Source organism: Rhineura floridana, chromosome 22 (assembly GCF_030035675.1).
Source record: "Rhineura floridana isolate rRhiFlo1 chromosome 22, rRhiFlo1.hap2, whole genome shotgun sequence".
Lineage (NCBI taxonomy): Eukaryota > Metazoa > Chordata > Lepidosauria > Squamata > Rhineuridae > Rhineura > Rhineura floridana.
The window spans coordinates 20,369,743-20,391,804 of NC_084501.1; the positions used below are offsets into that span (position 1 = coordinate 20,369,743).

The 22,062-nt window shown below is 47.6% G+C and overlaps 1 protein-coding gene across 4 annotated transcripts in view; it reads left to right on the forward strand.

Moving 5' to 3' along the window:
* The first annotated feature begins 1,328 nt into the window (after positions 1-1,328).
* INSRR (insulin receptor related receptor) overlaps positions 1,329-22,062 on the forward strand; it is a 35,990-nt gene continuing 15,256 nt past the window's right edge. For 3 of the 4 annotated variants that reach the window (XM_061606047.1, XM_061606049.1, XM_061606050.1), the window contains exons 1-4: positions 1,329-1,386; positions 14,817-15,377; positions 20,391-20,706; positions 21,395-21,537. In XM_061606047.1, the coding sequence (XP_061462031.1) occupies positions 14,828-15,377; positions 20,391-20,706; positions 21,395-21,537 (1,009 nt within the window). In that variant the 5' untranslated portion in view covers positions 1,329-1,386; positions 14,817-14,827. Of the gene's footprint in view, positions 1,387-14,138; positions 14,217-14,816; positions 15,378-20,390; positions 20,707-21,394; positions 21,538-22,062 lie in introns of those variants that run through there. The other variant, XM_061606048.1, reaches the window with a different exon arrangement.

Below are 22,062 nucleotides of genomic sequence, written 5' to 3' on the forward strand. Positions count from 1 at the left end.
ACTGAGGTCACTGGGACTTACCTGGGAGTAAGTGCGTATCTTGGATGGCAGTCAGGCCATGCTGGCTGCCAAGGAGGTTGTCCTGAGGAAGGCCAGAAACGAGAAGAAATGGGGGCTTGTTAAAAGCCGCCCCCCACCCCTTCTTTGGATCTGCCCCTACTTCTAACTGGAAGTTAGCTCGGTCCAGAAAGGAGGAAAAGGCGATATTTGGGAGCTGCTTTTCTTCCTGATGGTACACAAGGTAAGAGTTCAATGGAAGGCAATCTTGGCAAAAGCATCTGGGAGCTGAATGGCAGGTCACCCCTGGCCACATTTATTTATTTATTTATTTATTGTATTTATATACCGCCCCATAGCCGGAGCTCTCTATACGGTTTACAATGATGAGATGTTATGATATTAATATTATGATGATTATGTATATGTGAGATTGTATTTTATATTGTACGTCGCCCAGAGTGTCCGTTCGGTCGGACAGATGGGCGTCTGATAAATAAAATTTTATTATTATTTACAATAACTAAAAACATTAAAAACAACATTACGTACAACAAAACATTTATGTACAAGCAAAACAAGCTACTGCTCAGGGCCTCATGTTACAAGGGGCCTCACGTTATAAAGAAAGAAAAAATGTTTACAACATTGCCACCGGGAAACCATAAAGATCACACAAAATGAAGATAATTTTTGGTAGGTATTGAATATCATTGTTGCAGCTCGCTTTTTGATTTACGTGTATTCTTACAAAAACCAAAGAAAATGTGCAAAGAATAATTATTGTGATTTACATCTAATTTATACATTATAACTTTATATTGTTTAATTGTGTTATTTGTTTGACAAACTGCTAAACTCACCCAACCTAAGTCTTCAGCTGGTCCGCCTCTTCCTCCAGTGTCTCCCGAAAGAGCTGAATATGGCAGGTCAGTCCCTTAGGGTGGGGATGGGGCACTTATGCGACCCTCTCTAGGGGGTTCTGGACTACAACTGTCATCATTCTGGATCATCAGCCACATGGGCTGCTGGGAGCTGGGGTCCAGGGGTATGTGGAGGGCTACAGGTAGCCATTAGGGTTAGGGCATCCTCACCTGTGCGTGTGTGTTGTGTTGCACCTTTTATAATTCATGTGGGTACCTGCCCACTATTTATATGTTTGCTTAAATAATTATTTATCCTGCTCTTCAGCCAGAAAGGCTCGCAGAGTGGTTTACAAATCACTTTTTAAAAAGTGCCAGCTTTCAGGCTCACAATCCACAACTCTATGACCCACAAGGGGAATAGATTGGGAGAGAAGAGGAAATGTGCATCATGTGACTCAGCCGGTCAGCTGACCTGCATGACCCTCAAGTGAATATTCAGCTGACCAGCAAAAGCAGCCCCTGGGTAGGTTTTGGAGGGGTCAGGGCTGGAATACAAGAGTTGTAGGAAAGGGGGGGTAGAGGGGCTGGGCTTGTGTTTGTGTGAATGTGTGTTCCTACACTGAAAAGTGTCCCTGAGCAGGTGCAGAGTGCATCGGACAAAGACCCATCGGGTTAGATAGAAGAAAGGCATTGGAGAGGGAGGAAGGGGACAGTTCATGGACTTTAAAAAAATTGCTAATTTAAATTTAATTATAAATTAACAAATATTGTTCAAGCAAACCAAATAATCATAATGAGGTATATCTGCTCTGTGAACATTATTGGGGTTTTTTCCCCCAGAGCGTGAGTGACTAGTTTCCTTTCTTTTGTCCATTGCTTTCTTTCCAAGTGACGTTTTCAGACAGAGTTGGGCTCTCTTTTCTAGGAAGGAGCATCAAGTGCTTGGGGGCCTGTCTGAGCTCTGGGGGCCGCAGCTGCTGGGCTTGTGGGGAGGCAGAGGCGGGGTGGGGTGGGGAACCTGCCTAATTTACAGTGTTTTTAAGCCCAGCCCTTGGTGTTGGCGGCAACTTGGGCTCCCGAGTATTTCATCTGTTACTTGGTTAGGGATTGTGGCCACCACTGTTGGTCTTACCTACTCAGGCAGATGTGGCCTAACTTAGGTCCATTCATTTCAGTGGTCCTACTCCGAGTAGGACTAAGGTTGGCAATTGGAAATGGGAATGGACTGCCTTCAAGTCGTTACCCTAGGTTAAAAGAAAACTAATGGTCAGCTTATTTTATAATTCCATTTTAACCAAAAAGTGTATAAGCTGAGGGGGAGTTCCTGGTCTGAGGAAAGAGATGGTGGGGGGGGGGGAGAGTCCTTGCTGACCCTGTGGGTGCCGCAAGCCTGCAAGGAGCAAGTCTCTGCCCTTCCCTGCATGCAGATTTTCTTATCCTTTTCAGACCCATCATTTCTGTGTGTGTGTGGGGGGGGGGGAGAGAGAATCAGTTTCTGAGTGTTTTAAAATACAGTTTTGTTTTCTAAAGCAGGGTGTTGGGGGGGGGAGGCCTCCAGGAATTGTTGCATTCCAGCCAGCGAGGCTGATGGTCAGGGATGGTGATGATGATGGGAGATGGAGTCCAGCAATGTCTGGAGGGCCACAGATGTCCCCCCAATCTCGTTCTGGAGGGCTGGAAGGCTAATGTCACAAGAACCCCCATTTCCCATCATTCCCTACTCTGGGCTGGGATTGTTCCCCGTTCCCCAGCAATTCTGCCTTAGGGGTAGGAAGGTGGCTTGGAGAAGCAAGGAGAGGTTCAAGATGGAAGCTGAAGGTCTGTTGCTCTTCTGGGCTTGTTGCCATTTATGAGTTTGGAACTCAGGTTCCAGACGGGCTTTCATGGTTTTTGTAAAAACACAGAGGTTTGGAGCGCATGAGGGGGGGCCAGCCACCCTACGCAACTGTCAGGGCGGACTAAGGATCACATCAGACAGTTTTATAAAATGTGAACTTTTGCTTCTCTAACGTTGTATGGATGGTAAATCACTTGTTTGCATTTTAAATCGCTCCTGGCTGCTTTATTGTACAATAGGGCCCCGCTTTTCAGCGTTCTGCTAATATGGCAGCTTTCAATTAGAGTAAGGCCCCACTCGTACGGCACTTGTTTCATTTTTATGGTGTTTTTCGGGCGTTGGGCGCCATTTTATTGACAGAGTTTCGCTTTTCAGCGGGGGTCTGGAACGTAACGTGCCGTATGAGTGGGGCCCTACTGTGGTGGGAATCCTGCAGCTGAGTGCTAGCATATCTGCAGGGGAGGTGGAGGCACAATTACTAGGCAAAGCCTCCGCAATGAAATTAAAAGTTTGGGCAGATTTACTGACTAGGCCCTAATGATCCTGCCTCTGGATTTACACGCTTAATTCCTTGAGTCAAAGCGGGTGAGTCTCAGTGTGTAGTTGGTTCACTTTCCTTGACGGATCACCTGGCCTGTCTATGCATTGACTCTGTTCTCCGTCAGTAGTTCGCTCACTGTCCTTGGAATTAATCTTAGCCTCACTAGAGTAACTCTTATCGGTAAAACAGGTGATTTTTTTCTGTCCTGTCTTTTAGAAAAATAATTACCCACTTTATAAATGTTTAATTAGGAACATTTGAAGTGCCTTATATCGAGTCAGACCCTTGCTCCATCTAGCTCAATGTTGTCTACACTGACTGGCAGAGGCGCTCCAGGATTTCAGGCAGAGGGGCACTCCAGGTACTACCTGGAAACGCTGGGGAGTGAACCTAGGATCTTCAACATGCAAAGCAGATGCTCTTCCACTGAGCTACGGCCCTTCCCAAATAAGAACAAAGAAAGCTACCTTATACTGGTCTATCTAGCTCTGTGTTGTCTGCACTGACTGGCAGCAGCTCTCTGGGATTTCAGACGGAGTCTTTTTCCAGCCCTACCTGGAGATGCCATGGGGGACTGAAGCTGGCCCCGTCTAACCAGATGCTCTAACCATTGAGCTATGTGGCCCTTCCCGCAGCTCTTTGGGCTACCTGCCTGTCAGTCACCTGATATGAGGTGATTCAGCCTGAAAGGCAGTATTCTTCTTTTCAGGCTGTAATTTGGTGTGTTTTGAATGTGCCAAGTTCTTCTACTGCCAAATTTATTTATTATCTGATTTATATCCCACCCTTCCTCCCAGCAGGAGCCCAGGGCGGCAGTCAGCGCAGTCGATACTCAGCTAGGTGGACAATGGATCTGGATGCCTCAGCATAAGGCAGATTTGTATGTCCATTTAAGTTAGCCCTTTACTTGGAGCCATGAGGACTGGAATCCTACTTTACTTTTCCTGCCCACCCCCGCTCAGAAGGGTGCCACTCATTTTCGCTCCCCCCAGCAGCAGCTGCTCCCCTCCCCACCCCACCCCACCCCTCCTTTTCTTATTTCCCAAACAAGAGAAGGAAGGCCAGTTCCTTCATCCAACCTCATCTTGCTTCAGTTGTCAGGCTAAATATTTTGAAGTAACAATTGAAAACAAACCACTGGAACTGGCCCAGTCCTGGCTCTGCAGCCCCCGAGCAATAGGCTGGGCTGCTTCTCCCTCTCCTTCTCTCCCCCCCCCCCCGGTAGATACAGAACCACAAGGGGCAGGGGTGGGAGGGTGTTGTCTGTGTGGGGAAGATGTTGGCTCCACCCCTGAGTTCCGGCTGGGGTTGTTTCCACTCTCCTGCTTTCCTCAGTGCACAGGTGTGGGTCTCCAAGGGTGCCACAGGCTTCTCGACAGTAGGATGGGCAGTGGCGGGGAGAGGCCAGCCAGGGCAAAGGGGCTGCTTGCCTGGCTGCAGTGGACCTGACCCTCTGTCCCCTGCTCCTGTCAACGGAAGGGAAGCCATGGACTCTACTGGTTGAGAGCGGAGCCCAGCCAACTCTGCCTCTCCCTCCCACCTATTGTCCCCCAACAATCCAATAGGAGGTGCTGGGCCCCTGGCACGCTGTTCTCCGTTGCCCCCGAGAACTGGGCTGTTCATGGACCATGGAGCTGAAGGCGAAGAGGGGGAGCTCTGCTTTTGCCTTCTTGCCCCCCCAGGAAGCTCTGCTCATCCTTTGCCTCTTCTGGCTGGCTCCTGGGCCACTTGCAGCGGAAAGTAAGTCACCCCCAAGGCGGGCAGCTGATGGGTTGCTGTGGGTGTGAAGTTGCTGTGCCTGCGAGGGGTGCCAGGCGGTGGCAGCTTTGCCACAGGCTCATGCCCCACTCCCAAAGCCTTCCTCAGCCCTAGGCAGGAAGAAATATTCTGGTTCTGCACCTCACTAAGTGCCCCATAAACTGGTCCAGAGCAGAGTTTTTATATCCCCAAGTAACCTCCAGAGAGCTGACAGTGGGCTAGACGATTTGGCAAAAAAGGATGAGATCTCTGGAAAAACACGCATGGCACACTGTCATGTGTGATGAGGGCAGAGAAATGCAGTATGTGTGTGTTTTGAAATCCATATGGGCAGCTTGATGATTGTTTGTGCTGTGGAGAGCCCAATGCTGACTGAGTTCCATATTGGAAGGACTTGTTAAAACAAAAAAGTTCCTCTTTGGAGAGAGTTAATTACTGTAATAAAGGATCTAACTGGGCGAGAGCTTCCAGTATTTCATCCATCAGTCGTTCTGATCTGCTTATTAAGAATGATGTAAGACAGGAAAACTGTTAACTATTGTGCTAATTACTGCTAGAATTAATTAAAGCTTTGTCTGTTGCAAGGAGAACATATACAGAACAACTTGCTGATTATGAAACCCACTTTTATATATATATCAAAGTGTGAGCCTTTTTGTCCGTAGTTCCAGTGTGCTTTTTAAATAGATGATTTGGTCAAAATGTAGCAAGGGACAGTCTCTCCTGTATTGATGTTTTTATAGTGTGAGCTGCCTGGTAGAATAAGGGATTCTTGGATGTGTCTTTTACTGCTCTTGGCTGTGCATTGTTTCATTGTAATCTGTTTATTAATTTTAATCTTTTCTTAGGGAAAATCAAATAAGCACAGAACAGTGTCTTTTGGCACCTTAGAAACTTACCAAATTGATCATGGCATAAGCTTTCACGGACAACACATCAAATGCAAGTGGACTGTCATCCACAAAAGCTTATGCCAGACTTCAACAGCTGGTCCCCTCCAGCTGTTTGGGACTACAACTCCCATCAGCCCCACAACCACACAAGAGTAGATGATATGGCTACACTAGCTGAGGCTGGTGAGGGTTGTAGTCCAAAATAGCTGGAGAGCACCAGGTTAGGAAAGGTTGTTCTAGTAGATAATGCGGGAATAGCCGATGTGATGTTGCTGGACTCCTTGGCCATTGGCCCTGGTGGCTGCTTGGGCTTGGGAGTCCTCCAACAGCTGGAAGGCACCATGTTGGTGACTCCTGGCAGAGGTTCTGAGGTCAGTAAGACCCCCAGTGAATGTGATGAGGAAGGAGAAGTCAGAAACTGCAAGTCCAATGGACTTGGGGTGGTGGCCTTCCAAGATGGTTCTGCTGCAGTAGCGCAGGGGTGGCTCCAGCCTGCACAGCTGTGGTAAAGTAGACAAGGTGGTGGTGCTGGGCATGGGCATGGCCTGAAGGCACATGAGGCCACCTGTTCACCTTGCTGAAGCTCATCAGGTCTGGGTCTGGTCGGTGTCTGGATGTTTGACCACCTGGGAACCCCCACACGGACACTGCTTTGGGCTCCATGGATCCTTGGATCTAGTGGTGAACCCACCAGCCTGTGCTGTTGGTGATAAAAGTCAGTGGGATGGCAGGTATGTGTGCAAGAAAGGACCAAAGTATCTTGTATATACATGGCTGGATTTACAGGCCAGGCACAAGAGAAACTTTCTGTGTTGGCAAACAGAGCAGAACCAAAGCAAAGCAGCTCTTGGTCTAGATGTTGTGTTTGGTTCAGCTGAGGGAAGAGTTTGCCTCACGTAAGGGGGTCAGTTGCTGCCACCTACATCACCCCCAGTCTCTTGAGCAAGTGGCAACTGCAAAAGGATGATGGGATGGCTAGTCTGATGATGGGGACGCCCTTCGAGTGCTGAGGCAGCAACCAGCAGAAAATGAAAATGAAAGAGGTAATCGTTTATTGCAGCCCGATGTGTTTTGGGTGTCAAAGAACCCTTTGTCAAGGGCAACCTTGTGCAAGTAACAGGCAGCCATCTCATCGATGTAAAAAAGAGTGAATTCTTACTCTTCTCTAAGAACTTACTCCGGTTTTTACATCGATGAGATGGCTGCCTGTTACTTGCACAAGGTTGCCCTTGACAAAGGGTTCTTTGACACCCAAAACACATCGGGCTGCAATAAACGATTACCTCTTTCATTTTCGGCTGGTTGCTGCCTCAGCACTCAGAGGGCTTCCCTCTCTTTGTCTGCGGTGCATTTGGGGTGCCCCCATCTTGGCTGCAGGCGTGAGCTGGTCTCCATCCCTTTTGCTCCCAGCTTCCTGGACAAAGCCAAGTCCCACCTGGTGCCTGAGGGCAACGGTGCTCTTCTTTGCTCACCTCCCTGTTCTGCCGCCTGGAAGCATCAGGCTGACTTTCTCTTGTTGCCAGGTGGAGTGTTTGTGGTTTGAGGCTTGCGTTTACAGAGTTTATCCCTGGTGTTTATAGTAAATTTCATGTTGGACAGAAAAGTTGCTCTGGAGGTGATAACTTGGCTTCAGGTTTCACACACGCGTGCCATGAGTGAGGAGCATGGGCAGAATCAGCACAGCTACCAGGCTGGCAGTTTATAATTCTTTGCTCATTTCCTGCCCTTTGTGGGTCACCTCCCTTCTCAGGGGCTCTGAGCAGGCTGTCTGTTTCTGCACGCTCCAGAGGAGGCCTTACACAGAGGAGGTGACTGACCAGCAGAGAGGGGGCCTGGATCAGATGACCAATGCCTTTTGAGACCTCCCCCCCCCCCCCGGGCAAGCAATTTGCAGTCAGTCCAGAGGCTCGTAGTAGCTTCACTCTCTTGCCCAGTTCAGGACCAGGAGCCCCTCAAACTCCTTGTGTGCTGCCAGGTGGAGGTGGGGCAGTAGCTCACTTGCAATTGCTCTGCCCTGCCAAAGCACAACTTGCCATTCTAACAGGCAAAACAGGAGGACCCCTCTTCAATTCTCCTCACCCCTCCATGAGTTGTTTTGTCATACTTAGCAAACACTGAGCTATCAAAACTGTGAGTTAATGTTTTCAGTGGTTATTCAGACCTTCTGGAACAGAAATGGCACTGTTTAAACAGGTGATCAAACAGGCCTTTTCTCTGGGCATGTCACCTGAGCAGGGCCCACTCCTCCCCTGTGGAAAGCCCCACATCCTCTCTGGGGTTCCTCTTGTGGCTTCACAGAGCGCGGTGGGCTCCAGTGAGGAGACCCCAACTCCTGGCCAGTCCTTGTGACCTCAGGCTATTGGCCCTCCTTCATGGGCCGCAAAGGTACTGTTAGTAGGACAGTGGGAGCAGCAGGTTGGTGCTGATGCCCGAGTTTCCCTGCTTAAATCCCTATTTATTCACAACCATGAGGACTGGAACCTTACTTTATTTTTAGGGGAAGGCTGTATAGAGCCCAAAAGGTCCCAGGTTCATTCCCCAGCAGCATCTCCAAGTATGGCTGGGAGAGACCCTTCTGTGAAATCCTGGAGAGCCACTGCCAGTCAGTGTATGCTGAGCTAGACGGAGGCAGTGCCTGATTTGGTCTAAGTCAGGTTCCGATATTCCTACGCCCCCCAAATCCACAAGGCCTGACTCCAGGTAAGGCAGTTTCCCGCGCTCCTGTGTCTCTGCTGAACCCACAGTTAAGCAATACCTTTATTATTTAGGACTGACCAAAATGTCAGGTCTGTGACTATATTCCTGGTGGGCTGATTTGCAATGCAGCTGATGAGGACGTGGCTGCAAAATTCTCTCTGGAGAGTGCTCCTGTGGGGTCCTACATCCACACCTGGCAGTGAGTTCATTGTGTGTAGCTTTCCTCCGCAGCTGCTTATTTGTGTAAACAGAGTAAAATTTCCTCCCAGGACCCTGAAGAATTCTCCCCTTCCCTGCAACGGAGAGTGGAGGGCCAGCCATGTATGGCTCTGAAGGCCCTTTTCCGCAAGTAGCAATCCTGATGTGTCCCTTTCCCATTTCCTGTGTCTGAGTACCCTTGGACAGGATGTGCATTTAGGTGTTTTCTTTCTCTAAAATGCCCTTCTCCCACTTTTGTTCTGCAGTAATAACATGCACAAGCAACATGTTCTTAGGGAAGGGCCATAGCTGAATGGCAGAGCACCTGTTTTGCATCCAAAAGGTGCCTGACATCTCTCTGGGTGAAAAGCACCTTTTGAAAAGCACCAGCAACAATCTTAGTTGCTGGGTAAAAGCAGAATATGGGTGGATTAAGAGCAGAACAAGACTTGACAGGAGAGAGGAGCAGGCATCCCGTCTCTCTGTGTGTGTCTGTTGACTGTCATGTTCCTGGGAACAGGAGGGAGGAAGAGGTACCTGAGGGCTTTATGAGCTCTCTGTGTAGCTGAAGGAGACTGTGGTTTGAGCCCAGCGTCAGCCCCTTCTCCCACAGATCGAGTTTCCTGAGAAGTGCTGGCGTAGTGGACGGGGGGGGTGCAGGGTGAGGGTAACTGGGGCTTTTTGGCTCCCAGGAGTGAGAGCCATCTGCTAAAGCACCAGGGATTTAAATGACTGATCCTCCTTGCTCTGACAGTTGAGTGAAGTGATAATAAGGCTTTTAAGTTTCATTGTTGTTTGTGACAGATTAGCATAGAGGAAGTCTGTGAAGGAAGAAAAATAATCAAGCAGAGACTGGATACTCCTTTCCTCTCATACTTCATGGTAGTAGTTTAATTGATAACACTTTTTTTGCAAGATTATTTGCATTTCTAATTGAAAGCTGAAGGTTGCATTTAAGTTGGCTAAAGGATTTTTTGTTAAAGCTCAACGTCTGCTGTTACTAACATTTGGTAGTCACTTTATACAAAAAACCTCAAAGCGACGTGACTTAAGATAAAATACATATAGATAAAACCAATTAAAAGCCAGAAACCTTTGAAAAATGTACAATACAAAATTCCTAAGATGCTCATCCAGCAACAAGCAAGTCTTACCCCCACCTTGGCAGAAGTGCGCCACAGCATTCGAGGTTGACTTAGCTCCCAACAGCTAACTGGGTTCCTAAAAACTGGTACTGATGGTGCCAGAGCAGCCCCTGCAGTTTTTACAAGTTGAACCTATGCAGTCAAAAGTAAACTGTGCATATAGGACTGGCATGTGAACCCAGGACTCTTCAGCTCAGTTTTCACTACGTGCTTACCACATCACTTTTTCCTAGCTTCTTAATCTGTCAGCTGATGCTAATAAATTGGGTAAAGCTGCTATTGGGGGCGGGAAGTATATTATATTTTATTTAAATAATTTTAATCCTGCTTTTCAGCCAAAAATGGAATGAGAGTGGCTTAAAATGTAAATGTACTGCCTTCAAGTCGATTCCGACTTATGGTAACCCTATGAATAAGGTTTTCATGAGGCTGAGAGGCAGTGACTGGCCCAAGGTCACCCAGTGAGCTTCATAGCTATGTGGGGATTCGAACCCTGGTCTCCCAGGTCTTAGTCCAGCACCTAGGGTTAACCACTACACCACACTGGCTCTCAAGAGTGGCTTACAGGTCACTAAAAAGAGACAAAAGGAAAATGATTTGGGAGGGAGGAGGGAATAAGCAAACTCAGATGTGAGTTAATATATAAAATGGATCCACACAACTGCCTGCATTTTTGGAGTTTCCTTTGGGGTGCGGCTGCGGGGGCTGCAACAAGCGTTTTCACTTCAGAAATTTACCACGGGTGGGAAGCAGCCAGCTGTGTCTCTTTGCTGCTGCTGTTGCCCAGGAGGAGGTAATGAAAATAGCCTCTGAGGCCACTCGAGTAAATAATATTAGCATCCCAGGACTGAGATTAGAGATGGGCTGATAGCAGAGCTGGGCTTCTGCCAGGCAGGGAGGGAGAACAGGACAGAGAGGGGCCATGAAAAGGAGGCCAGAGCCCTCCGCCCCCTCCCTGTGGAGTGCAAAGCATCACAGAAGAGGGTCTGGCTTACTGGCTTTTCCCTCTGGGGAGAGGGTGGGAAACAGCCAGGACGGCTGCCAGAGCGAGAGGGGAAAAATCAGCAGCTGGGCCAGGCAGCCAAAGGGGGCCCATCACCCAGTCCAGGCTCCTGTTCCCACAATGGCCACCAGGTGCTCCCAAGCAGCCTGGCTGGTAGTCATTGATAGCTTTTTAAAGCCGTCCTGTCGCTCCATCCTGTGACAGCAAATTCCACAGTTTATGCAGTGCGTGAAGGAGGACATTATTTTTGTCTGCCCTGAACATTCAGCTTCATTCAGTGTCCTTGAGTTTTAGTCTTATGAGAAAGGCTTTCCCCCTCTATCCACTTTCTCCACATCTCTGTTAAGTTTCCCCTCTGCCCTTTTCCCAAACTAAAAATCCCCAGAAGTGGCAACATTTCCTCCTAGGGGAATTGCTCCAGACCCCTGATCGTTCGGGCTGTCCTTTTGAGTGCAATCGCTCTTCCTGCTGAGCCCCACGGAGCATCTCTGCCTTTTGCTCCTCCTCCTCACAGACACCCCTGCGAAGCCCCCATGTGTTGGGAGCATCCCCCAGCCCCTGTTGTGGTGAGGATTCGGGGTCTGGGGCAAGAGGACGCAGATGAGGTGGGGCATATGGGGAGGATAAGGCCTCCTCCACTGCCCCGGCAAGCATCTGTTTCCCCTAAGAGGGGTTTGTGCCAGGCTGAACAACAATCCCTGTATGCTCTTCCCAAAGCAGTGAACAAGTATAAAATGTGATGACTGACAAAAGGAGGCAAAGTGTGTTTTAAAAAAAGTCTAAATCATCCAAAATTCATAATCTTAAAAGCGTGTGCGCGCATGCAAACACACACACATGCGCACAGAGAAAGAGAGAAAACTGAGCCCTTTATTAAAGCTCCTGCTGGGAGGAAGGGCGGGATATAAATCAAATAATAAAGAAAATTAAAACTAAACACACTGCAAATCACTCAATTTGAGTCAAAATATTTCCTCAAGGACTATTTTCCTCAGAGGAATTGCTTCATCCATCAGTTCCTCTGAGAAAACAAAGGAGAGGTGGAACATTTAATTCCAACCAGAAGGTCTTTTCAGACAGAGCATGCTAGACATGACAGGGTCTTTCACCCGGGCAGCCTGAGAAGAACTGAGTCTCTGCTGCCACTCGCAACTGAGAGACAGCAGGATCAAATGCTACGTGCCATTTGAGGGAAAATCAAACACACAGAGAGAAAACAGCAGTGAACCACTGTGAACTTCCCACCCAAAACTTTCTCTGCATGGCCACCTTGGACCCTTTTGGGGGAGGGAGCACTCTGCACATGCCTGAAGGAACACTGTGGGACCTTTTATTCCTATAGGAAAGGCACTCTGCTCTTGCTCAGAAGCATGTAACTGAGGCGCCCCTTTCCCTTCACAGCTCCTCTCTGACCATCCCTTCTTGGCTTTTCCGTTCCAGGCAGGGCCCCCTCTTTTCCTTCACAAATCCCCTCAGTCTCATCTCCTCAAACATTTCCTCTGGGACAAAAATGGATTCCCATACAAGGAAACACTGTATGTGTTTGGGGTTGAGCACCCACGACATCTTACAGGATTACTTAGTGTTTAAGAAACAAAATGTATTTAATAAAAGGAGGGAAGGATAAAAGGTTGAAGGATCAATCTGAATATTTGGGTTTTCTATGGATGATGCCATTGACAGAGAAATGCTTCAGACTCAGTCATAAACAAAAGTATTTAGGCCTGTGAATGTTCAAAGGGCTTCATGTTTCAGCCTAACTACTAAGCCATTGCTAATAGCCCTCTTCCATAACACCCTCATCTGAGTTCTGGAGGGCGGCCGTGAGGGAAAGGGCCTTTTAGTGGTTTCCCCCAATCCCTGCCTGTGGTGTCCACTCAGGAAGCTCTAACATGGCACCTGCAATATTCTCCCTTCAGTGCCAGGCTAAGACTTGTTTTGTTCCCCTCAGTTTTTGTAAACACTTTTTTATCTTTAAATCTTAGTGTTTTTAAGCTATTCTATTTTGTCCTTGTTTTAGCTGGTCTTTTGTGAACAATTTGGTTTATTGTGCTGGTCTTTTGTATATTTTTTTATGGTGGTTGGATTTTGAGAAAAAGCTTATTGTAATTTTTGTTTTTGTTTTGTTTTATATATTTATTGCTTTTATATACTGCCTCATAGCTGAAGCTCTCTGGGCAGTTTACAACAATTAAGAACATTAAAAACTATACAAATTTAAACCATACCAAATTAAAACCCATACTGTAGTATGTTTTATTTTTCTGTACGATGCCTCGAGTGCCCTGCTTGGGGGCTTCCCTTTGGGGGCACTAGGTTGGCCCCTGTGAGAAGGGGATATGCTGGGCTAGATGATGGGCCCCCTTTGGCCTGTCTTTTATAATAATGAAGCAAACGGCCTCAGGGTGAGCGCCCTGCGCTCTCGGTCCTGGAGTAGGATTTTACCACATGCAACAAGATGTGTGGTGGTGGAAATGGCTGGTCCTGTGCCCAGGAAAGGCTCCAAGCCTCTCCCTCCGGTGCAGGAGCAGGGCAGGTGGGACTATGGAGCCCCTGAAAGGGGGTGCTTCAGCCAGGCACAGCTGAGGGCGCTGCAGCCTCTGGGCTGCCTCTTTCCCTCATGGCTCCTCTCTGACTGGATTTTTAATTATTATTATTTTTACCTTGATCCACACTTGTCCCTCAGGGACACAGTAATGAAAAGCTAAACTTCAGGGTTTGCCAGGTGACCTTTGTTTAGGAGGTTCTCAGTGGCTCATATTTTGGAAACTGGCGAGGTGTAGGAAATTTACTAGGGAAAGGCACATACCTTCCACCAAACTGTCCCTGGATCTTTTAAGTGCATGAGTGCCTTACACTTTGGCCAGCTGCCCTTCCCCAGGTGAGGTTTGAGGGGGATAGCTCCTTGCCTCTGCTTCCAACTAGGGATGGAGGAGGAATTTGGTTTGCACTTTAATGTGAACCTACCTAATTCACTTTTCCCGAAACATAAACCAAAAATGCACTTCTTGGAATGTTGTGATGCTCTTCTCCAAAAAAAGGGTACAGAATGTGTATGTTAGTGTGTATAAACATGAATCTGTTAGTGAAAAATAACATATAAAATGCAGTATTGGGGAAAACTTGCAAAAATATGTATATTAGTCAAAAATAACTGATAATTGCTTACAAAAATGTGTATAAGTAAAAACTGATATCTTTTCCCAGGTACTTGATGGATTATGATGATTTTGCTGGATGATTTGTTTTGCTGCTGAAGGTTATTGCTGTTGTTTTACTAGGTCTGTTCTATGGATTTTTGTATGGTTTTTATTTCTATATATATTTTCTGATTTTATGTTATGCTTTATGTTTTAAAACTGTGAAGATTGCTTAGAGATTCTTTATGTAACAAGCAACTAATAAACTAAAATACTACAATTACTACTAGAAATATGCGCTAAAGTGCTGTTGGATTTTTGAGAGGATTTTAAACAATCCCCTCCCCCCCCCCAACTAATGTGGAAATGTGGCAAGCTGAATGCAAGATTGGGAAAATGAGGATTTGAGATAAACCAACATTGACAGATTCATCCCTCCCTACCTCCAGCTGAGCAACAGATACGCTCCCTGTGTCAGACGGAGGCCTCCTGGGAAGGCTGGAAAAAGAGGCTTCTGTTTCCAAGCTGTTCACATGAACAGTTGGTACAGGAGGGTGTGTGTGTGTGAGAGAGATGCCCAGTCCTTTTTCCTATGGGCTCTTCCCTGGAAGTTCGTCTGTCACTGAGGGGCGTGTGGGAGGTTAAGAACATTAACAGTTCCTCTGTTTTATCAACATCCTGGTGATTCTGTCTCACTCTGTCCTTTCTTCCTCCCCACCCTACCGGTCCTCATTTCTGCAGTCTGCGAGAGCATGGATATCCGCGTCGATGTCTCCCAGCTGCAGAAACTGGAGAACTGCACCATCATTGAGGGCAACCTGCAGATCCTCCTGATGTTCACCAGCAGCAGTGAGGACTTCCACCCCTTCAGTTTCCCCCGCCTGGTCATGATCACAGAGTTCTTGCTGCTCTTCCGGGTATACGGGCTGGAGAGCTTGCGTGACCTCTTCCCCAACTTGTCGGTCATCCGTGGGACCAGCCTCTTCTTCAACTACGCCTTGGTCATCTTTGAAATGCCACATCTGCGTGACATCGGCCTGCACAGCTTGACCAACATCCTGAATGGCTCTGTGCGCATCGAACGCAACCAGGAGCTTTGCCACATCTCTACCATTGACTGGGGGCTGCTGCAGCCCCCCCACTCCTTGGAGCAAAACATCATTTTGCACAATAAGCCTGTGGAGGAGTGTGCCGACGTCTGCCCGGGCATTCTGGATGTGGAGGAACCCTGCGTCCAGACCCAGACCACCCTCAAGGGGCAGATGGAATATCGCTGCTGGACTTCCAGCAACTGCCAGAAAGGTCTGTTTGCCTGCTCACCCCGGCTGGATGTGGGGGACAATTTTGAGCATTTAAGGCTCAGAATAGTGGTGTAGTGGTTAGAGTGTTGGACTATGACCTGGGAGACCAGGGTTCGAATCCCCACACAGCCATGAAGCACACTGGGTGACCTTGGGCCAGTCACTGCCTCTCAGCCTCATGAAAACCCTATTCAGAGGGTCGCCATAAGTCGGGATTGACTTGAAGGCAGTACATACAAGGCTCGGAATTAATTGATTTGGGGGGGTGTATGCTGGTTTCAGAGATGGGGTTGTATTCAACTAAGTCCTATTCAGAGCAGACCCATTGAAATATGATCCTAAGTTAGCGGTGTCTATTAACATCTAGGGGGCTACTCTGAGTAGGACTAGCATCGAACACCACCTGGTGTTTGACAAGGGTTGAGCTTTGCGAGTGAGCAAAAGGACTTTGTGGCTAATTTAATTTACGTTGTGCTTCAAAAAGAGTTCCCTTGAGACAACAACAACACAACAAAAAAAGTTTTCCATATCTGCATATAAAGTATTTATGGTCCACCAGCCACAAATCCAACAGTTATCATATAATAAACTGTTGCTGAGGGGGATGGATTCAGGTCAAACAAGGCTTGATCGAGGTGGTGGGTTGAAAGGAAAGGTTGTAACATTTGGGGCTTTTTTGTTTGGGAAAAAGAAGCTAGTGGGGAGGCATGATACAGCTGCGTAAAGCTATGCATAGTGTGGAGAAAGGGAATAAGTAGAGAGGGTTTTTTTCTCCCCCTCTCATATTATTAGGGGTCATCGGGACCATCCAACAAAGCTGAACATTGGAAGATTCAGGACAGACAAAAGGAAGTGCAGGGTTGAACTGTGGAAATCGACCCCACAAGAGGCAGGAATGGCCACCAATTTAGATGGCTTTAATGGGAGGATAGATGGATTCATGGAGGACAAGGCCATCCATGGCTACTAGCCATGATGACTATGGTGTCCCTCCACTGTCAGAGACAGTCTGCCCCTGAATACAAGTTGCTGGGGGCACAAGTGATGAGAGTGTTGCTGTTGTGCTCTGGTCCCACTTGTGGGCCTCTTCCCATTGGGGCACCTGGGTGGCCATTGTGAGAACAGGAGGCTGGGCTGGGTGGTCCATCTTGGCCTGACCCAGCAGGCAGGGTCTCCTGGTGCTCTGCAAACGCTCCAGCCTTCCAAACAATGAAAGCAGGGACATCCTTGTTTCTTCTCCACTCCTTATTCTTGCACTGTTGCTGCTTGAGCGGTGTGGAGCACATGTCCTTCCACCTGCCCATTATTACACATTGCAGGAGTTTTCTCTCTGGCTGCCTTAATGGTCAGTCTCCTGGCATGGCTGTTGCAGCAGCCTGGCTATTTGCCCAGATGCACACAGACATGGCTAGTATGAACCAGCCAGGGAGCTTCTGTGTAAGTCTCCTCAAAACAAGGACCCAATAAACTTTGTTCTTTGTGGTGTTTACACAGAGGAACTATTACTAGGAAATACTTCTTAATTCTGTTGTGATCTATTTTTGGGATCTGTCTGCAAGGGAAGTGTGAGGTGAGCAAGTTGGCTATGCCATTCATCTTCCTCTAGAGTTTCACCTTTTGGGTACTTGTGTTTTGCACCTGCCTGCAAGTGACTGATATTTTTTTCCCCCACCATTGAAGGAAAGACTCTTAATCCTGTTCATTTCCCACAAGAAGTAGTGATGACCACCAGCTTGGATGACTTTGAAAGAGGATTAGGCTATCAACAGCTGCTAGTCACAATGGCCGAGTCCTGCCTCTGAATACCAATTGCTGGGAAGCTGCAGGAGGGGAGAGTGCTAACGTTGCGCTCAGCTCCTGCTTGTGGGCATCTGGTTGGCCACTGTGAGAACAGGATGCTGGACTTTGATGGGCCATTGGCCTGATCCAGCTTCAAGCCTTTTCTTACCATCTGAAGTGGCTGCCCTCTGTTTGTGGTCTGGCGTTCACAGCATCCCCCAAACGACTTCCTGGCAACTTGCAGGCTCCTCCAGGTGTGTCTTGGGGAAATGCCCATGCTGCCACGTGGCAGAGCAGTTGCCCAAATAAGCCTCCTTGTTTGATTTGGGGCGTCCACTTGGGAGGTAATATCATCTGCTCTGTCTTTGGAAACACAGAAAGTTTAGGCCAGTAAAGGATCTGGTAATCTGACTGGAAGATTTCAAGAGAGGAGAGACCACGTGGAGCCTAGAATCCGCCCTCTGTGTCTTTCTGGTCATGGGGAAGTAACCGAATCTCCTTTGTATCGTCCTTCTGGGAGGAGCCCCCCCTTCCCTGTCATCTGCAGCTGAGTCTCGCCCCGTAGTGAAACTCTCATAAATGTATGTGAGTCTCTCCTGGGCTCGTTTGCTGTAAACAAGAGGCCTGCTAATGAAATATACACTGCAAACAGACAGATCGTTATCGCTTGTGCGCAGCCACCTCCTCCAGCAGTCTAGCACTTTTCATCTTGGACAAGTCTTCAGTCTTCTGTCTTGCTGGACAAGGCAACCAGCTGTGCCTCTTAAGAGTGCTGTGTAGATAGATATGCAGTTTTTCAAGAGGTGCAGTCGTCGTCCCCATCCATCAACCTGCCTCTGCTGAGATTCCATTTTCTACATCATTGTTAAAGGACCAGCAGCATTTGGTCAACTACTTGCTGGGTCTGACCATCTCTAGGGCAGCTGAGGAACTGTAAGAAAAGGTCTCCCTGTATGGGTCAAAGTGGCTTCTCTGTTTGACTTCCAGGATGTCTCTCATAATGTAAATATTTTTCCAAGATGGTGTACAGAGTATAATTAAAACAAAGCACCAACATTGATCCCACAATTCCATGATTCATGGGTGTTTTTTTTTTAAAGCAGTATAAATATTGCATTCTGAGCCAGTAACCTAACCTAGAATTTAGGCTGGGATCAGGATATAGGTTTTGAGGTGGAAGTGGAATACCAACTCTCCTTCCAGACTTTTTCCAGTCTGTATCCAGGTTGTTAATCCCCCTTTCCCCAGCTCTAAATGTTGGTGGGCAATTTTCATTGGGACCATTGTGTATGAGAAAAGAGTTAAATACTCCCTTCATCTGCACAGGTGATCATGTTCCTCCCCCCCCCCGCAATTTTGTGTGTGTGTGTGTGAAAGAGAAAATTAACACACATAAAGGCAGTGTTATTTGGGAAGGGAAGAATTAAAGTGATAGAGCTGATTCCTAGAGAGGCAAGACAGAATGTGGAGAAAGAAATGGCTAGAACAGTCTATACAGGCCATAAATGGCAAAGCTGCCTCTTGAACAGCTGTGTGAGAAACTATCTACGTATCGGGAAACTGCACAGCAGCCCCTTTGCATTTTCAAAGTTGTATTTTCTGAGTTGTGAAAAAATCGGCAGAAGCTGAATAGGGGAAATGTGGGAGGGACATTTTTTGTTCACAGCATCTGCAGATGCCCATGAAAAAGTAAGTTAATGAAATGTGGCTGATTCACTGTAAATGTCCAGTGTGGAAGCAGCCTCAGTCTTTCAGATATTTATCAATCAGGTGACTCAAATGATCAAAGTTCAGTCTCTCCTATGTCTTTATTTAATTGAAATGGAAATGGACTCATGACAACCCTATGAATAGGGTTTTCATGGTAATCGGTATTCAGAGGGGGTTTACCATTGCCTTCCTCTGAGGCTGAGAGGCAGTGACCCAGCGAGCTTCATGGCTGTGAGGGGATTCGAACCCTGGTCTCCCAGGTTGTAGTCCAGCACCTTAACCACTACACCACAAAAGCTTGAGATGGGTGGGCATGCGGAGAGGAGAGGAGATATATTCCTTTATCTGAAGTGGAAGGCTTGGCAAACTTGCCTTTTCCTACCAGGTTTAAAAACTTTCCAGCTTTTCAGATTTGATTGCAAAAGGGACTAGCTTGCAGGAGATTCTGTCAACCTAACTCTCTCCCCTTGGCCTGTGTTAATAATTTGTGGTGCTGGCTGGGTGGGAGGGAAATGCAGACCTACATTTTCTGGTTGCCCTCATGTAATACTTGCGTGTCACAGGTGACTACACAACCCTGGGCCTGCTTTTCTCATATAAAAAATGAGCTTTGAAATTCTGAAAATTACAGAATTGGGGAGAGAATTGAGTCACACTTCAAAAAATGTAGAGATTTGTAGTAACTAGTTACAAAAAAGCTTTATTGCTAGAAAAGAATGTACATTTTTGACTGAAGATCTCAGGAATCCTCACCAGGTTTTAACAGGAAAGAGAGCAAAATGTTGTGAGATTTATTTCATGCTGCTTACTCTCTGAAGAAATAATTTAACAGGCGTGCCAGTTTTCATTTGACCAATGTGGAAGAACTGCCAGTCTTATGCACCTGCAGCCAAGAAACTGACATGTTGTGCTGGGTCTGTTTTAAGGAGGGCCGCTCAATGAAAAGGGCCCCACTTTTGACCTTGAAACAAATGCCTATTGATATACAAAACCCCCTATTGTTTATTTTCATATAATTTTGGGAGTAACAGTGGGATGGAAGTCAGGTAAACACATGCCCAGAGTGAAGCTTCCAACTTGGAATGGGGGCACATTTTTGTGAAACTCCAAAATTTGTGCCCAAATTCAAAACTATTCAGCATGCTTTTTGAAATTTGCCCTTCTCTGAATTTTGCAATGCAGTTCTCCAACCAAAGAATGCATATATTATTGAGAAGTGCACATAAGAATGTGTTGTTTTCATATTAATTAAAATAACATACCAAAATGGATTCTATAAGGGAAGGATTGCATATACTATGCAAAATTGTGTAGGTGAAAAGTGTGCACAAAAATGCACAAATATAAATTTCCATGTGGGACTTTAAAATAATTCTGCAGATGGACAGAGAAATAAGGAGAACTGAAATTAGGACTGAAGAAATGGGAATCAGAGAGAGCCTCACTGGCGTTTTAGTTCATTCCTGTCCTCCCAATGCCGCCTCATGCACCTGCCTCCGCTTACCCTTCTCTCTCCCACCTCCAGTCTGCCCGTGCAAAGTGGGGGGTGCAGCCTGCACCAGCTCTGCCGAGTGCTGCCACAAGGAGTGCCTGGGGAGCTGCAGCCGTCCTGGGGACAGCCATGCCTGCACTGCCTGCCGCCACTTCTACTTCAATGGGCACTGCCTGAGCTCCTGCCCAGACCTGACCTACGAGTACGAAGGGTGGCGCTGCATGACTGCTGAGCACTGCGCCAGCCTGCGCAAGGTGTCGGAGAATCCCCGTGACTCCTCTAAGTTTGTCATCCATCACAAGCAGTGCCTCTCTGAGTGCCCCTCGGGGTACAAGAGGAATGAGAGCAGGTGAGGAGGGGTCCCCACCCACCACCCAGCCCCACCCCTTACGGCTTGAGAGATCTGTTGTGTTTTACTCAGTATCAGATCAGTTGAAATATTTTTACCGCACACTTCCATCCATGTAGGCTAACAGTTAAATATAAGTTAAACATACGCATGTACAGAGAGAGAGAAAATATACACCATCTAGGTCCTGCTTTGATTCTGCCTGCTGTGGGCCTGCCTGCCTGCGTGTGTGTGTGAGAGAGAGAGATGGAACCCAAAGTTGGTTCTTTGGGGCTACAGAGTGACCCCATTCCTAGCAGCCCCATTTCCACAGTGGCCCGTGCAGCTGCACCTGGATGCCAAGTATTGCATTTATGAGACAAAGCCCAGATTTTGGCACCCTTTAAATCATTGGAATGAGGGGTAGGGCCTGACATTGCATTTCTGGAATACATTCTTTTGGGCACCTAGTTGGCTGTGACATCTCTGGTAGGAATCAGCCAAAAATGTGTGCATATGTGTGTGTGTGTGTGTGTGTGCGTTCCCCCATCCTTAGCTTTTCCTGCTGAGACACTCAGTGGTGAGAGAATTGTGGGTGCAGATCAGTCATGATAAGCCGCCTCCATGGTGCGTGTGGAGAGGAGCCTCAGCGTGTTGTGGGTGCATCATCCTCAGGTGTCCTTCCTTCTCTCTTCCCCTCTTCCTCCAGTATCATCTGCCACAAGTGTGAGGGCCTGTGTCCAAAGGAATGCAAAGTGGGTACCAAGACCATTGACTCCACGAGGGCAGCCAAGGACCTGGCTGGCTGCACCCTCATTGAGGGCAACCTGATTGTCAACATCCGCCGGGGAGGTGAGTGCCTGTCTTTGCTCCAGGGGTGGGTTCTGGTCTGTACCTGCTACTGTCATCTGGGGACTGAATCTTAAGAGGCATAATTGTGCTGATGGTGATCCTGCTATACATTCAGATTTCCAAGTTCAGCTCCAGGGGAAAGAAGCCGAAGATTTTCACAGTGCAGAGTGGCTGATGTTTGTGTCCTTCAGGAAGTCACCCCCCTCTTCTAGGAACAGTGTTTAAAAGCATGAAATGCTGAAAGAAAGAAAGATAACACAGCACCAGGCCATCGTTTTATCAGATAAACATGCAGACAGTGGTTGAGAGGAGGAGAAGGCTCCCCTGCACTGTAGTGGGTGTGGGACTGGCATTCAGTCTGAAGGCTGTACGTGTGCCATTCTGAGGACAAATGCTGGAGAGGGGCGGGAGAAAGAGAGCCCGCTTGGCAGCAGATACACCCTATGCCTGCTCCTGTTTCCAGGACACGCGTTGAGAACGTGAAGTTAGAGCAGAGCACCCAGAGCCACTTTTCCTTCAGAGCAG